The 18,467-nt window shown below is 34.7% G+C and overlaps 1 protein-coding gene across 1 annotated transcript; it reads right to left on the minus strand.

Moving 5' to 3' along the window:
- Positions 1-1,976: 1,976 nt before the first annotated feature.
- LOC120423121 (pancreatic lipase-related protein 2-like) lies at positions 1,977-15,812 on the minus strand. The gene is made up of 3 exons (XM_039586800.2): positions 14,904-15,812; positions 2,762-3,493; positions 1,977-2,697 (listed from the first exon to the last, which is right to left on the minus strand). Exons 1-3 carry the CDS (start codon positions 14,965-14,967, stop codon positions 2,042-2,044), a joined length of 1,452 nt encoding a protein of 483 aa, XP_039442734.1. The 5' UTR covers positions 14,968-15,812; the 3' UTR covers positions 1,977-2,041.
- Positions 15,813-18,467: the final 2,655 nt, after the last annotated feature.

An 18,467-nucleotide genomic window follows, 5' to 3' on the forward strand; every position in this document is an offset into this window, starting at 1 on the left:
TAAAGGATTAACACAAATATTACTATTGTACTTTTGAAAAACTTTTCTAAAATGCTTAGGACCAAAATATTGTAACAAAACACCGCGACAAAAGAAATAGCAACAGATAAACACGACTCAACACTAGGAAAGATTTCAGGAGAAAACAATACACAGTAAATAACAATTTGTTTTTGAATTCAAACTAGAAATATAACAGTTTTTGCTTTAATGAAAGTTGATAGGCACACTATAAATGGTTAGGCGCTTATGCTTACATCAAACCGTACGTAATGTACCACCCCCGGCCGAGTTGAAATGCGTAACCGGAAAAGAAGGTGTGCATGCCTGGCACGAACACTCAAAGCGTGTTCTAGCGTGTTGCTCGTACTGACTCAGAGCAAGGGTGAGATGTAGGTGTAAGGGCAGTGCGTGTTCGTCGGGAACCTGGTGCATAAGATCGATCAAGGCCCGTTCTTACACTGAAAATTGCGAATTGCGAATATGGGAATCTAAATAGATTTTTTGTTAAAAAGGGACTTGTTTACATTAAAAGTATTACAGAAAAAAGTGTATATTCACTCGATACGTATGACGTATGTTTTTACGTATAATTTGTTTAAAATTTACACTAAATTGCATTAGAAATTTATATTTTTACTGCAAAAGTGTTTCATGATCATAATTAGGAATTATGTTTTTTTCTGTGTATGGCTAATACTTGTTTTAATAAAAGTTTTTGGCTCCCCCTTCAGATTCGTCCAAAAAATATTGCTACACAGCAACCAAGGAAGTTGTTGTCTTCTTATTCCAAAATAATTGAACTTACGGACCCAATCCTGAAATAATGTGATTATAAAAATTTACAAATTTTGTTGTAAATATTTATGGAAATAGTAGCTTAGGGTTTGTTCAAATATTACGTCCAGAGATTTTCGGGATTTCAGACCCCCCCCCTCCCCCTGTCACGCACTTTTTCTATACCTTTAACATGGGCTGTCACAAACCCCAGACCCCCCCTCCCCCTATTCATGGACGTTATTTTTTAACGAACCCTTAGGGGATGAATAAAAAATTATATCGATAGATCCCGCAGTTTTGAAGATACTAAAATGTCTGTAACAAAAATCTGGGTGCAAAATTTCTGGTTGATGTGCACCGTTAACACAGAAATTAATAACAAGCTTGTGCAATCGATTTCAAAGTATTTATCTTACATTGGAAACTTATATTTTATCATTTTCAAACAAACAGAGAAATTTAAGGTTCTTAACATATTTGGCATATCGCGATCATAGATCTGGAAAAGATGCAAAATCGCGAGAAAAAAAAAAACGATTTCGATTTTTTCGATTTGGTAGGGGCATTGAATTAAATTTGTAATAGTCTAAAGAAACTTTTGAAATATTCTTAAACTTCTAGTGATCAAGTGATATTAGTTTTGAACAGTAAAGGGTTAATCTAAAAAAAAGCAATTTCACATAAAGTATTCTAGAAAGCTTGACCTTCTCGTGATAAGCAAAAATAAATTAGAATTCTTCTTTTCCAGTAAGTCATCATAATCTGGTTGCTCAACATGTTTCAGTGACAGCTTTCATTCAAAGGTTTCGAAAACTAATACAAACTCTTTATCAAACCGCACCGCAAAAAAGCAACGATTAGAAACAGGTTCGTCGCTTGGTGGAAATTAACGCCCATATAGCTCATACGGCAAACATAAGCTGTCGTTCCGCTGAAGCATTCCTTCCTGTATTAAAATGCCATTATGCGCGCGCCAAAGAGCATTCTAATCAATTCCACTCAATTACTGGGCGCGCGAAAACCACGCAAACCAGTTTAGTTTTTTTCATGTCATCCGAAAATACCACAAACCATAAATTTTGATACCCAGCGTTGACAGTTAGTGTGCAGTTTGGTGCACTTATGCAATTTGGTGTGACAATATTTGCTTTTCTGCACTGCCGGTTTTACGTTCCAACTCAGCGAGGGTGTTTCTCTGCGATTAAAACAAGTTGTTTGCAAAAAACAATCTACTGCACTTTATTTCATTCAACGCGTCGTTCTAACGAGTGTTCAGTACCGGTACTGAATAGTGCTCCATCACGCTGGCTTCCTTCAGCTGAAGTCGTCTCCTCAAATCGGTCAATTCTGTTCGTTGATCGATATCGTTATTGATCTCGGGACTGCTGATCCTCAGATTAGGATGTGGTTTACTGTGCTCTGTGGTGTCCTCGTAACGGGACTTGTCCTGCTCGACTATCTTTCTTATGTATTCTTTGGTTAGTTTGTTTGTTCCAATGTGGTTAAAGTACGGCCAATCGTCATCGTTGGCGTTGTTTGGATCTTGCGAGTATGGCGTGGGAAATTGTTCCACGTTGTTAAAGTTTCCCTCGAGCTTGCCCCACTGGTCGATGTCGCTGATGAAGGGATCTCGTCGAAGGCCAAACTTGTTCAGCACGGCATCCTTTTTGTACACATTGTTGGTGTCGGTCCAGCGTCCGATCGCGAACGGTGAATCTGAGTTGGTCGTTATCATAAACATTCCCTCCGTGCCCGGGTTGCAGTCCTCACCTGCCATCACCTGGAACGCATTTTGAGGACAAAAGCCAAGCAGATAGTAGATGTAGCTGTTGCACTGCCAGCCCCAGAAACCGGACAGACTTCGGATGGATTCCGCAAAGTAGTCCGGAGCTCGATGGTGACTGCACGCCATTGGGTCTGAAACGGAACAATTCTTGAAATCTCACGGACTGCAAATTACTCTACCCATCAACAAGCTCACTTTGTCCTCCTCCCCAGCATCCCGGTTGGATGATCCCCCCATTCATGTAAAAGTCCACGTGACCACATCGCTCGATCTTGCCCTGAACCAGCGCGTTCGTGTGAATAACGTCCACAAAGTTGGCGTCCGAAGGATCGAGCTTGTCGTCAGCTGGAGCCGTAATAAACAGTGGCATCGCCGGATCTAGTCCGCTAATACGTCTCAGCTGGAACGGTCGCAGCTTGACCGACACGTAGTTCGTCACCTGGGCACCCAGCGAGAACCCAATCAGGTGGATATCGTCCGTCCCGGAATCAAGCATCCGCTCGACCAACTGTGCGATACAGGTTCCCACGTGCTTAGTGTTGTGCACCGCCGACGGATAGCACGGTCCCGGACCCAGCAAACTCCAGTCCACGTAAAATAAATTGTAACTGCCTCGACTCAGATACTCCCCCTTCATGTTGATCAACGGTGCCAAAAACATGTCCGCGTTGTACCCGTGAATGATCACCTTGGTCGGCAGCGACGGGTTGAAGTAGGACGAGCTGAGATTTGATTTCTCCATCGTGTCGGCAATGTGCACGTACTGTCGGTCCTCCGGGTTCGACCGGGTGAACAGGTAGAACTTGATGTCGTCATCCGGGCAGGGCCGATCGATGACCCAGGTGCACGTGCCAACGGTGAAGTCACTGCGTGGTTTGCGTATCGTGACGGGTCCAGCGGTTATGATCGGTAGCAGTAGTAAGGGCACTGGAAGGTGGTGAGAATAGATGAACACAAGCGTTAGTTGAGTTAGTTATAGCGCCTAAATGTAGTTTAGGTGTGGTGAAGTTTGAGGTACAGCGAACCTTCGTTTATTACAGTTTTTATAGCATTCCTGAAGATACGTGATTTGAATTTTACAGATTTTTATGTGTTCTGATCCAGTTTTATTTTTGTGGCTCGATTTTCACAATTTTGGATGCCGGTTTTGACCTCAAGAATTCTCCAAAGTGAACATAAAATTCCTGTTACATTACTAAAGACATATTTTCTTTTTTATACTACCATGTTATTAACCACTTTTATTGATTGCATTATTCCATTATTAGTTAAATTTTTCAAATTTGAGCTGTTGATTGCCGAAATGTTGTGAAATTATAACATGATACAATAAATGATATTCTACAATAATAAGTTTAAAAGATTGGAGGTTCCCAAATAAAAAAGTGAAAAAATTGTGGACTTGTCTACACAGTCTTGTTTGTACAGTCCAGACTCGATTAGCTGAAGGCGTTGGCTGTCTTAATTTTGATTGTCTAGGTACTACTTTCCAAAAATTATTTAGAATGTGTAAATCCAAGATGGCGGCCAAAATGGCGGTGATGAAGTATTAAAAAAATGCATTTTAGCAATTCTCGCAATATTCGAACGCAAATCTGTAACTTTTGAAGGAATTTTTTAATCGAATTGGTGTCTTCGGCAAAGTTGTAGGTATTGATGACTATTCAGAAAAATAGGTACCGTAAACTGGGGTGACTTTGATAGCCCGGGGTGACATTGATAGAAATTTGATTTGGCCACTAATTTTGATACATCCAATGTAACAGTCACATTTTTGCACATACGTTCGATAAAAACCTATCCCTTAATGCTAACATACTCAAAATTCTCAAAAATGTTTAGATATTAATTTGACGGGCATTTGAAAAACCTATCAAAGTCACCCCGGGCTATCAAATCACCCAACTTTACGGTACACGGAAAAAATGCCGTTTTTTTTATTTTTTTTAAAATAATAATTCAATTGACCAAAATCTGAAGATTTCATTTTTTGAATTTTTTATGTGTTTTAGGGGACAAAAAACCGCAACTTTTGAGTCAAGGGAGCGGCCGTGGCTGACTGGTCACGGTGTTCGCTTTGTAAGCGAATGGTCCTGGGTTCGATTCCCATCTGCTCCCAACGAGAAAGTATAGGAAATATTAATCTTGAAACTCTGAACATGAACGAAAAATCAAACTCGCTCGAGTCGGGGTTCGATCCTCCGTCCTTTGGATTGGTAAGCAAAAATGCTAACCACTAGGCCATCACGGCTTGGTGAGCTATGAATGGAATTAGGAATACTGTTACTATCAACAACTATATACGCGCTGGGTCCTTGTCCATTTGACAAGGGTTCGGAAGTTCTAAATAACGTTTGAACCCGATTGGTGCAAACGTTCTTCAGGGCGGGGCTTGTCGATAAAGCTGAAGTACCTCGCGCTCGGCTAGCCAGCGTAGAAATGGGTCACCGAAGCTCGGCAGAGCTAACACCTTCCAAATGCCTATGCGAGTTATTTGCATGCATAGGAAGTCAAAATCTAAAATACATGGAAACAACTCAATTTGTAAGAAGTGACCGCGTGGTCCCGTTTGGTTGGTTGCACACACACACACACACAAAAAACCGCAACTTTTGAGTCATTAAATTTTTTTTGAAGTTTTTCAAGTCTCAACCTAGCAGCCTTTTACTTTGTATCTCAGAAACGAATGGTCATATTTTCAATGTTTAAAATGAAACATTAGGGAAATTTTGTGATCCTTTCGAAAAAAATACTTAAAAAAGTTTGGAATCAAGATTGGTATTTAAATAAGGTCAAATATTCAATATTTCGGCCTTTTTAAATTGTTCAAATTCGAATGGTACATTTCCTATTCAATACTAAAATCATATGCTCGATGTTCATTATTATTCAAAATGAGGAAACATTAATTCGATTATCCGAAGTTCTTTGGATAGTGGAACTTAGAATGATTGGAACTTAGAAAATAGATGCTTTAGAGAATCAAGTCGAGAGTTACCGGGATTTATTAATTTAGGTTCTTTTTCTTAAATTTCTGTACAGTGGACTCTCTGGCTGTCGATCTTCTCGATATCAATATTGCTCCAGCTGTCAATAAATTTTTCAGTCCCTTCAAATAGATTGCTTTGATTTTCCATTCTATATTTTGATAACCCCCGTTCTCGACGGTCCCTTCAATATCGACAGCAAGACAGTCCACTGTATTTATTTTTATAGCTTTTTTATAACAAATAATAAATAGACCTTCGATTTTTTTTTTCAATTTTTTGTTTACTTAACTCAACACATTTACATGTCTTAAATTTCATTAACCTTGTGAAATCATACGACTCTCGACTCTCTGGTTGTCAATTTCCAAGGGACCGTCGAGGAAGAGAAGCATCAGTTTACAGAACGATGCAAAATGAAGACTCGATTGAAATTGGTTTTTTCTTGCTAACCAGCTATGGGAGAGAATCATGGCAACGTCCAGCAAACAAAAACAAAGAAATGTCAAACAACCTTCAAAGCTTCGTTTCTCAAAGAAAAATGTCTATGCAAGCCATGAGAAAATGAAATTATTGACAACCGGAATAGATTTTTCAAGCAAATAGAATCCAACGGACCGTCGAGGAAGAGATCCTTCAAGCAAGAGAAAATATCGAGGAATAAAGACAATCGAAGTATGCAGTTGGAAGGGACTGAAGAATTCATCGGTACATGGAGCAATATTGATATCGAGAAGATCGACAGCCAGAGAGTCGACTGTAACATGATACAATATGAATTTCATAAATCTTGTAAAATTATAAAATTCTATAGCAAATGCTATTCCACAATGATAAATTCAATAAAGCTTTGCAAAAAAAAAACCTGGCATATTTTGTAAATGAGCAGTTCTCTACGAAATCGATTTTTTTTTATTTTTTAATCCGGCTGAAACTTTTATGGTGCTTTTGGTATGCCCAAAGAAGCCATTTAGCATCATTAGTTTGTCCATATAATTTTCCATACAAATTTGGCAGCTGCCATATCAAATGATGTATGAAAATTCAAAAATCTGTATCTTTTGAGGGAATTTTTTGATCGATTTGGTGTCTTTGGCAAGGTTAAAGGTATGGAAAAGGACTTCACTGAAAAACATGATCATGGTGTCGATTTCTGGAAAAGTCAGGGAAAACCTGGAATTGTCAGGGAATTTTATTTGACCTGGAAGAGTCAGGGAAAGTCAGGGAATTTTAAGCTGGGTCAGGGAATTTCGATGATCTTAAAAATATTACTACAAAATTTCATTTCTTTTTGAAAATTCGCCCTTGATGATGTATTTGAATGTCTTCCAGGCCAAACTTTGCAACATTGATAATATTAAATTTTTTATATTGGTCAGTCCGGAAGGAACGCAAAACTCCATATAAATAATGCTTAAAAAAAGGGTCACGAAGAAAAGGAACAGCAACGAAAAGTTGCATTTGGCATTTCTTCGCGCGTTTCTTGTTTGCAATATGTTTATTAAAATCAAATAATTTGGTTTTGCTTTGGATTTGTGTTCAACTGAAAATTACAAAATACTAGCTCACACAGTTGCCCCACCATCCTCAGAGATTTGTTCTAAAATTGGTCGTTTGCTCTGCATAACGATAGAGAAAATCATACATTTTGTCAGAAAAATTGAATGATTAAAAAATTCCAAATTTAAAAAATTCGAGCATTTGAAAAAAATATCTATAATTCTAAAGCTCAAAGATTCTAAATTTTGAAAATTATGAAATTCTGATATTTTGGAATTGATGATTTCTTATTTTTTTTAATTTTATTCTAAAATTAAAAAAAATGTAGGGTTAGAAAATTTTCCAAAATTTCCTTTTAGTATTCGTTATCTAAATTTTTATTTTTCTCAAAATTAAACTGAACTATGTTTTAAAAATTATCCAAAGTAATCTAATTTGGTGTAATCTAAAATGTAAGCAAAATAGTGATGGTGAAATGGAATTAAAAATTAAATAATTAAATTAAAAATTTAAAGAAATAAAACAAAAATTTATGGAATAAACAGGGTCGTTACGGACGGCGCGGATTTCACGCTTTAGCAATTTTGATTTAAAAAAAAATATTGAGAGAGATAAAATTACTTGCAACTTATAAAGAATAATATTATCAAGAATCAGGATATTTTTTTTTCGTTGAGTGCAAATACTTCGATTTCTTATTAATTGAATTTTCTTCCGAAAATTTTTGTTTGTATTTTCTCAATAAGTAACGTCGAAAGATGAAGATGAAGCTTATCAAGAGATTTTTTTTTTATGTTTTGTTGAGGATTTCCTAAATGAATGTATTACTACACTCAACTAATTTTTAAACATACTGACTCTGAATATTTAATTTCTTTTATGTTTTGAGTTATTTTTTTACCCTTATTAAGCGTTCTTTAATACTGGATACATTAAATTTAATCTTGTGAATCTTAGTCATACTTTAAACTTTTCCTGAAGATACAGATATTAGGTTGTAACAAAAATTATTATTGGGGCATGTTCCATTGGGTGTACTGTGCTTATATTCCAAATATGAGCTTGATTGGACGTAATAGATGCTGGCCTTTGAATTTTAGATGGGATTAAACCAGTAGAAATATTTTTTTTTTAAATTTAAACATTCCTGAAGAAAAAAAAATCTAAACATTAAAAAATCTGAGCTCCAACATTAAAAATTGAATTATTCAGAAATTAGGAAATAAAACTAGGAAAAATAATATTAAAAAACAAAACAAAAATCAAAACATCAATATTCAAAAATAAAAAATTGAAAAAAAACAATCAAGGGAACAACAAATTTATTTTCTTAAATTCTTATTTTCTTAAATTCTTAAATTCTTAAATTATTAAATTATTAAATTCTTAAATTATTAAATTATTAAATTATTAAATTATTAAATTATTAAATTATTAAATTATTAAATTATTAAATTATTAAATTATTAAATTATTAAATTATTAAATTATTAAATTATTAAATTATTAAATTATTAAAATATTAAAATATTAAATTATTAAATTCTTAAATTCTGAAATTCTGAAATTCTGAAATTCTGAAATTCTGAAATTCTGAAATTCTTAAATTCTTAAATTCTTAAATTCTTAAATTCTTAAATTCTTAAATTCTTAAATTCTTAAATTCTTAAATTCTTAAATTCTTAAATTCTTAAATTCTTAAATTCTTAAATTCTTAAATTCTTAAATTCTTAAATTCTTAAATTCTTAAATTCTTAAATTCTTAAATTCTTAAATTCTTAAATTCTTAAATTCTTAAATTCTTAAATTCTTAAATTCTTAAATTCTTAAATTCTTAAATTCTTAAATTCTTAAATTCTTAAATTCTTAAATTTTTAAATTCTTAAATTCTTAAATTCTTAAATTCTTAAATTCTTAAATTCTTAAATTCTTAAATTCTTAAATTCTTAAATTCTTAAATTCTTAAATTCTTAAATTCTTAAATTCTTAAATTCCTAAATTCTTAAATTCTTAAATTCTTAAATTCTTAAATTCTTAAATTCTTAAATTATTAAATTCTTAAATTCTTAAATTCTTAAATTCTTAAATTCTTAAATTCTTAAATTCTTAAATTCTTAAATTCTTAAATTCTTAAATCCTTAAATTCTTAAATTCTCAAATTCTTAAATTCTTAAATTCTTAAATTCTTAAATTCTTAAATTCTTAAATTCTTAAATTCTTAAATTCTTAAATTCTTAAATTCTTAAATTCTTAAATTCTTAAATTCTTAAATTCTTAAATTCTTAAATTCTTAAATTCTTAAATTCTTAAATTCTTAAATTCTTAAATTCTTAAATTCTTAAATTCTTAAATTCTTAAATTCTTAAATTCTTAAATTCTTAAATTCTTAAATTCTTAAATTCTTAAATTATTAAATTCTTAAATTCTTAAATTCTTAAATTCTTAAATTCTTAAATTCTTAAATTCTTAAATTCTTAAATTCTTAAATTCTTAAATTCTTAAATTCTTAAATTCTTAAATTCTTAAATTCTTAAATTCTTAAATTCTTAAATTCTTAAATTCTTAAATTCTTAAATTCTTAAATTCTTAAATTCTTATATTCTTAAATTCTTAAATTCTTAAATTCTTAAATTCTTAAATTCTTAAATTCTTAAATTCTTAAATTCTTAAATTCTTAAATTCTTAAATTCTTAAATTCTTAAATTCTTAAGTATTTTTGGAGTTATTTTTTTCGGTTAGAGAATTTTGAGAAGAAGATGCAGGAAAATTTGCTTCTATTTTTCTAAGTGTCACTTTAGCAAGATCATCGAGTATGAACTGGATCTATTATTTAAAATCTTAAGATCGAGGATTTATTACAATTTTTATTTTATTATTTTTCTTTTTTTAGTTTTGATTCAGTTTTTAGATCCAAATTTCTAAATGTTGACATTTTCTATTTTTTTATTTTTTGCCAAAATGTTTGTTTTGGCTTTTCCCTCTAGTTTACCTAATCCAAGCAAAAATACATTTTCAGCGTTTCAAGATTATGCGTTCTGAGATTTAAAAATTGAATTTATTATGAAACATATAAAATGTTTGTCGCAAAATTATTTGTCTTTAAATCACGCGGATTTTGCGCGGATTGGGTTTTGGGATGGCGCGGATTTTTTTTCCGATTTCTCCGTAACAACCCTGAATATAGGAATTTGAGAGTTCAAGAATTTATAAAATATGGTCTCTTCGGAAATGTTGTTTCAACTTTAATTAATAGTCAGGACCCGGTGCCTGCGATTCCTTTTACAGTTTATATGGACTTCCAATAAGAATGTAACAGAAAAATCAGGCGTCGGTCCAGACTGTTAGGATCCAGCGTCCGAGATTTCATAGGGATTGGTGATCGAGCTTAAATTTGGAATCTATTCCAAAACACCCAAATATCTATGTTTGATAAATAATATCTTTTTGAATAGCTCGAGCAGGTTGTATTTTGTTTTTATTTTTATAAAATGTATTGATCGTGTGAATGATTGTCTGTAGGCTCTGGTCAAGGTAGAGAACTTTTTTTTTTAAATTTTATAGCAAACATATTTTTTGTAAAATTATTTAAGAAGATGTTTTCTTCAAATATCCAGAAAACCGTTTACTTTAAATACAAACATTGTTGAAAAAGACCTAGATCTTTTTTAAACCCCTAAACATGTACTTGAAAAATACACATTTAATTGTATATTTTTCTTAGATTTTCAGTTTTTTTAATCTTTCAAGTTTTTGTCTCCAAAACCTCTAGTTTTTTTTTTATAAAAACATAATCAAAAATGGCATCGGCCTAATTCGTTTGAAAATTCGGCAAAAGGCAACCATTTTTAAAATTAAACATGACTTCTTACTTTAATTCAAATTTTCAATTGGTTTTTTTATTTGGAAAACTTTTAACTTTAAATTTTCTTTAGGAAATGAAGTGAAATTAGTTAGTCGCAATTTAAAATTAGCAACAATTTTAATTGTTAATATTTCTAGAGTTTTTTTTTTAAAAAGGTCCTATAAGCATTTATGTTTCACCAATTCAAAAAAACTCTAGATTTTTTGGTAAAGGGCAACATTTAAAATGACATCACAAGATAAAAAAAAACATAGGACATTTTTATGGTTGCTCATTTTGGATGTTCGATAAGAAAAGAATGATTGACAAAATAATTCTTTTTAATAAGGATTTGCAGAATCCATCGTTAAAAAAAGTCATTGAAGTTTTTCAATATCTTAAATTCACAACATTCAAAAAAGGAAAATGCATGAAACCATAAAAACGCTCAAAACAATAGGTTAGTAAAAAAAAAATAATAAAAAATGGTGGTCTGGAGAGGTCAGGGAAAAGTCAGGGAATTTTATTTTGGGATTTGGATCGACACCATGATGATACAAGGTAAAAAAAAAATTGGTGATTTTTAATTTAACTTTTTGTCACTAACACTTGATTTGCAAAAAAACACTATTTTTATTTATTTTTTTTATGTTTTTTAGGGGACATCAAATGCCAAATTTCCAGGTTGTGCCAAAAATCTTTGACCGAGTTGTGAATTTTTGAATCAATACTGATTTTTTCAAAAAATCGAAATATTGGTCGCAAAAAAAATTCAACTTCATTTTTCGATGTAAAATCAAATTTGCAATCAAAAAGCACTGAAGTGAAATTTTGATAAAGCGCCAAACATTCAGTATTATTATAAGTTTTGATTCAAAAATTCATAAATCGGTTTAAAGATTTTTCGCACAACCTGAAAATTTCTGAAAAGTTGGCATTTAGAATTAAAGAATTAAAAGAATTTATTGGTGAATAATCAAGATACAATCAGTTCTTTTGCAGTTCATAACAGAGTTTTGGAGTTCCTTTCAGCTGTGTGTTGCACCATAATCCATTTTGGAACAATTATTTCTATAACTATGGCACTAACAAGAGCAAGAAAAATTTAAAAAAAAAACTTGCTAAAATTGCAAAGGAAAGGGGAAAGAAAGAGAAAAAGCTTATAACTACATCACAGTATTTTATCCTTTGTAGATGTGCTTGATCATCAGCTCCCCAAGGGCTAGAAATTGCTCCGCCTTGTTACGGCAGGTCCGAAACCTCGACATCATCTCCCCCGCGAGAGCAAAGAACTCTGGCAGGGTGAAGAGATCTTCCCCGGTGACTTCTTGCTGGGCCGCATTGCCGCTACCGGCAGCGACCACGCTGGCGAACGATCGCCCCCAGCCAGGAGGGAATGCTGAGTTGTCCGCGGGAACCGTACGCTGCCCAGCAGCCGGCACGGTTACGCTCGTACTTCGCTGAGGAGGGTGGGACGCTGCTGCTTTCTTCTTCCTCTTTTCCTGCTCCTCGAGGTAATTTTTTCGTGCACTGCATCCACGGTAGTTGCTGGTATGGTTACCTCCACAGTTGGCACACTTGATGTGCGCCTTGGTTTGCTCTGCCTTGTCCCCCAGTTCCGCCTTGCACGGCAGTGCACACGCCTCAGAGAGGTGTGTTTCACCGCACTTCACACAGCGGGGCGGAAGGTTGCAGTTCCGCGAGCCGTGGCCGAATTTCTGGCAACGGTGGCATTGTGCTGCGTCCGACGGGTTCTTTGAGTAGAACCGCCAGTTTACCCAAAACCCGTCCAACGCCTTAGTTCGTCGCAGGTCTTGAATCTTGACGGTGCCGCGGTCGAAGTACAACAGGTACAGTGTGTGTGTACCTGTGACTGTTGTCTTCCGCGAGAGGACTTTTATGTCACGCGGCGTTATTCCAGCACCCGAGAGGTCCTTCTTGAGGTCGGAGATCGGGCGGTCTTGGTACCCCTGCAAGACGACCTTAACGGCTGTCTTCTGCACGGGGTCGAATGTGTAGAACTTGAAGTTTTTACCCTTCAATTTCTCCACAACCAGGTCGAAGTTCTTGTTGTCAAATGTGTAGACTTGCACTGACGACTTACCGATTTTCAGACAATATCCGAGGCCTTCCAGCAACTCGTCAATATCGTCCACCAACGTGTCCAAAACAAAAATTGGAGGTGGTCTACGTTCCTTTGGAGAATTGTTCGTTTTTGGCGTCGGCACTTTTTTCCGTGCACGACGATCGTCATCGTCGTCGTCGGTAGTGCTGCTACCGTCGGTGTTGTTGTTGTTGTTTTCTTCGTCGTCGCTCAGCATCTGGAACTCGTTCCTGATGGGAATGTTGGCGGATGTTGACGTGTTGGTCGTGGCACCGGAAGTACCGGAACGGGTTCGCACTGGTGATCTTGGAACATATCCGGGATGTAGCAACTTTTTGTCGATGCCTTCTGCGCTCACGCTCCCCTGCGCGATGGCGGTCGACACGGCGTTGGTTTGTTTACCTTTTTGCACACGGCCGGTAGACGAACTTCGCGGGTTTTTCGAGGCCGCACTCGAACTGCCACGGCCACGGCCGGCCTTTGGCATGCTGCAGGAGCAAACTCGCGGGTAATCACGGTAATTTACGGCGAAAAAAATCGAAAAAACGATGGAGCACTGAGCACTTGACTGCTGCTTGCTCTCGTGCTTACACGGAGGTGAAGTTGGCATTTAATGTCCCCTAAAACACAAAAAAATTAAAATACTGTTTTTTTTGCAAATTAAGTTTTAGTGACAAAAAGTGAAATTAAAATCACCAAAAAAATACCGTCTATCATTTTTTCAGTGTAGTCCTTATTCATACCTACAACTTTACCGAAGACACCAAATCGATCAAAAAAATCCTTCAAAAGATACAGATTTTAGAATTTTCATACATCATTTTTGTATGGACAGCTACCAAATTTTTATGGAAAACAAGCCTTACCCGAAAAACTTCGTCTTTTCCTATTTTCGTTTGTTGACGTTTTTAGCTTTTTCCTTGTTCAGCCTCCTATGATCAAAATTAGATTTTACGCAACTTTTTCCATACAATCTGCAGATTTTCCGGAATCGGTTCCAGAGTGGCCAAAGTGGAAATTTATTGGCGTAAGAACCTTCCTTGGGCTTATACAAACCCAACGCAACAAAGAGCGCCTCGATCCGACGCTCCGTTTTGAACTGATTCGCGTTCGAACAAAACCGTCGAAATCTATATATATAGATTTCGACGGTTTTGTTCGAACGCGAATCAGTTCAATACGGAGCGTCGGATCAAGGTGCTTTTTGTAGCGTTGGGTTCGTATAAGTCTAAGGAAGGTTCTTACGCTAACTAATTGTCACTTTGGCCACTCTGGAACCGATTCCGGAGCATCGGCAAATTGTATGGAGAAAGTTACGTAAAATCAAATTTTGATCACAGGAGGCTGAATAAGCAAAAAGGCAAAAAACGTCAACAAACGAAAAAAAGGCAGAACGAAGTTTGTCGGGTAAGGCTTGTTTTTTTATATATATAGATTAAATGGACAAACAAATGATGCAAAATGGCGCCAAAAAGTTTCAGCCTGATAAAAAAATACAAAAAAATATCAAATGACCGAAATCAGAGAGAATTGTTCAAATACGATATGCATCTTGAGTGGTTTTTAGTTGCAAGAAGATATAGATATAATCCATTCCTTGAAAAAGAATAAAATAAAAAAAAAACACATAGAAGAAAGTTATTTACACTCAAATTTAATCCTTCATGTGCCAAGTGGGAAAAAAGCAATCGTTCTCAAATAATGGTACAAAAAAAATGACTGTGCCTCTTAATTTTTAGTTAGAGATATTTTTTTGAATTTTCAAATATATTATTTCATTATGACACAATTGAATAAAAATAACCAGGAGTAGTGTCAAAATAACAATTGTGCATTTTTTGGTTGAGTCACTTGCAACAATTGCTATTACTGCATTTGGTTTAGATTCAATCAATGTCAACCTACCTATTAAAATTATCAGTCTTCCATTAATTATTTGTCTGATAGCAGCAGCAATCAATCGTTCCATCGTGCCTTGTAGTCCTTATCAGTGTCTCGGTGCCATTTAATATCATTCGCGCTGGAAAGTAGCTTATTTCTTCTTATTTTGAGCTTCCTGAACCACCAACCAACTTTTTCCCACTAGTTCAAGTTCATGCTGATTCCACACCACACTACTCAGTCCGACTTAGTTTCGCCACACTTGTGCACAAATATTATCGCCACTTGCCACTTCCGGGGATTGCATTCAGCCTAGAATCGCGCCAGCTGCCAACTGTTCGTCATTTGCAACTCGCAAGTACTGACCGGCCATGTTCGGCCCAGGCGACCACCCCTTCGAGGGGCCGTCGGTCGTCGTCCACTACCGACTGACTCAGCAGTGCGTGTACAGGTGAAAAGCTGTGGCACTTTCTTCTCTGTTTCAGCGGTGGTCACTGCTGCTGAGGGACGACACCTGATCCACCTTCTCCGAGCTTTCCCCCTCGATTGGGGTCGTGTCGTCTTCAGGTCTTCACTGGTTTACATATCGGCAAATCAGTAGCGAATTCGCGGAATTTGGAATTTCGCCCCAGTAAGCAATCCTTAATTATTCCGCTCACAGCACCTGGGCAAACTGCAGAAGACGAATGGGCTCGATTTAGGTGGGAGTGTCTCCTTAATGGGGGTTCCCAAGAGGTGAGGCGCGAAATTGTTCAAAGACCCCGATTTTGGATGGTGTGACTGAACTCGTAATTCATCAATGCGTTTGGATCGACTTCCCTTTAGTTATTCAGTTGATTGATTAGAAACATGAACTTTTATCATTTTTTCAGTGCGATTGTGGCTCTTTAAATTTATCGATTTTTAATTTAAATCATTAAAATCTAGATTAAAATTTCAACATTTAATCAGACGAAAAAATGTATTGTTCACACCAGCAGCTGATTCCGAAAGCGACTAGCCCCGGCTTGTTTTCGATCGATATGCCATCTGAAAGCCGCATTTGCGGTGTTGGTGATGTTTTGCTTCCCGCGTGTTGGCTATGTTTTTATCAGCTCTCCCGCTATTCACGTGCAGTTTGTGTGGGTTCTCCGTGGTATTGGGTGCGATGGAACCTACACTAGTGCGCATGGTGCGGTGAGTTTAGTAGTTTGCTTTAGACATTTCTTGTTTATGTTGAAGTTTTAACCGGTTTCGACCATTTTTATTTTCTGTATTTTTTATTTGGCTCAAACTTTGTTGGAGCCTTCCCTATGACTAAAGAAGCTATGTTGTGTCATTGGTTCACCCATACAAATGTCCATACAATTTTCACAGCAGTCCATACAAAAATATTACGTAAATATTTGAAAATCTGTAGCTTTTGTAGAATTTTCTTCGGCAAAGTTGTAGGTATTTTTGAGGACTATTAAGATAAAAATGGTACACGGAAAAAATTGCTGTTTTTTAATTAACTTTTTTTTACAAAAACTCAATTTCTCAAAATACGTATTTTTTTTATTTTCGAGATTTTTTGATATGTTTTAGGCGACAAAAACCCACAACTTTTGAGCCATAGAGCCAAAGAGAAGTATGGTCATAAATTCTGCCACTGAGTTATACTTTTCGAATGTATGACAAAAGGTCGAAAGACATAAGGTCGAATGGACAAAAGGTCGAATGCCAAAAGGTCGAATGGACAAATGGTCGAATAGACAAGAGGTCGAAAGGGGAAAAAATGTCGAATGGATAAAACGTCGAAAGGACAAAAGGTCGAATATGAAAAAAAACCTTTTAACAAAAACAAACTTTTGATGTAAGCCTAGATACACAAATATTGCAAAGCAGCTATGGAAAGGGGATTTGAACGTTTTTCTTTAATTTCACTTCTATATTCTTAAAAATTTATAATAAAAACTAAAAACTATTTCTCAATAAAAACTTACCCCCGGATTGTTGGAGACTTTTTGAAAAAGGGTCTTAGAAAATATAAATAAATACGATCGAATTCTTTATGTACCGTAAACCGGGGTGACTTTGATAGGATTTCAATTTGTTTTTGGAATATTTTCCAACAGGTAATGTTTTTATCAAGATTATTATTTTTAAAACATGAACTGGGGTAGGCCACACAAAGTCCATGCACTATTTTGGAAAAAAAGTTGTTTCAATAGTGTTTAGAAAAATAATTACGATAAAAAATCTTAGTTTAAATTCCGGGGTTACTTTGATAGTCATAGTTTTTCTTGTTAAAACCATATTTAAGATGTTCAAACTTTATTTGTACGTTAAATGTACCATCACTAAAGTAGCTGATATAGTTTTCAGAAAAAAAATCAATATTTATAATTAGTTAACTAAGTTTATAAACTACTTAACAAAATACATATAAGTTTTAGGTAAGATTGTTAAAAATCGGAATTTTGCCTGAAATTTGTTAAAACTAGTTTTGTTTATAAAATTATCGATTTATATTCTGCCCATGTTCGCATAAATGTCCCATATGCAAAAACAGCAAGCTGAGAAAAACGCTAAACAAGTTTGTCCCACACATAAGGCTACGTGTTAAGTTTTCACGAAAAAACTGGATTTCCTCCTGATTTATAGAACAAAGTACTGGATGTTATAGGCTCTTTTGAGAGAGCACACGATTTTACACATTTATGCATCATGGGCAGTATTGCATTTTATACTGAATTCAAAGCACGAATCACAAGTTTTCACATTTTGTATAAAATTTGTTCTCCTGAAATGCCTATAAATCTGGAGATTTTTTGAAATTGTGTTTCAAAAACACATATTATTTATTATTTACAAACTTATTTAACCTTCTCCTAGTGGAAAATTGTCCAAAGAATCCGAAAATGCATTCCGTTTTCCGATTCAAAATCATGTTCATTGAGAAAATTATGACACTTTGAGAAGTTTAAAATAATGACTTTCATCAATATTTGCTTAACTATAGTAAACTAACTTTTTTAACTTTTCAAGATTTTATAAAAAGTTCTTTTTGAGGTACTTTGAACACTTCTCTACCACGGTCAGTATGATTCTAAACCATTCCGTACGTATTTTAATTGCACTGTTCATTTTGCGGAAAAATCGCAAACCTATCAAAGTCACCCCGTTTTACGGTACACAGCTATGTTTTTGAAGTCAGATTTTTCTTAGGATCTATTGTGACCATGAAAGACAGATTGAAAAAGGATAGAAAACTTGCAACAATATTTAAGAAGCAAGACTTTTTCATTTTTCGAAACTATTGAAATTTCGAAAAATGTAAATGTCTCTTAAATTTTCCAACGATTTTTATAAAAAAAATCTTACAGTATTTTTTCAAAGAACCGCTAGTATTTGAAAGAATGGAAAAATTCACTGAATCATTACGACAGTCAAGAATACGTTTTTAAAAATAAAATATAAAACTTGAAAAATATTTTAGAAATCGAACCTTTTTTGGAAGATCTTTTCATATTTAAAGAATGGGAAAACTCACAAAAATATTACGACAGTCAAGAGTAGGCTGTTTAATTAAAATAACTTAAAAAATATTATAGAAGTCGACCCTTC

Source organism: Culex pipiens, chromosome 2, assembly GCF_016801865.2.
Source record: "Culex pipiens pallens isolate TS chromosome 2, TS_CPP_V2, whole genome shotgun sequence".
NCBI classification, from domain to species: domain Eukaryota; kingdom Metazoa; phylum Arthropoda; class Insecta; order Diptera; family Culicidae; genus Culex; species Culex pipiens.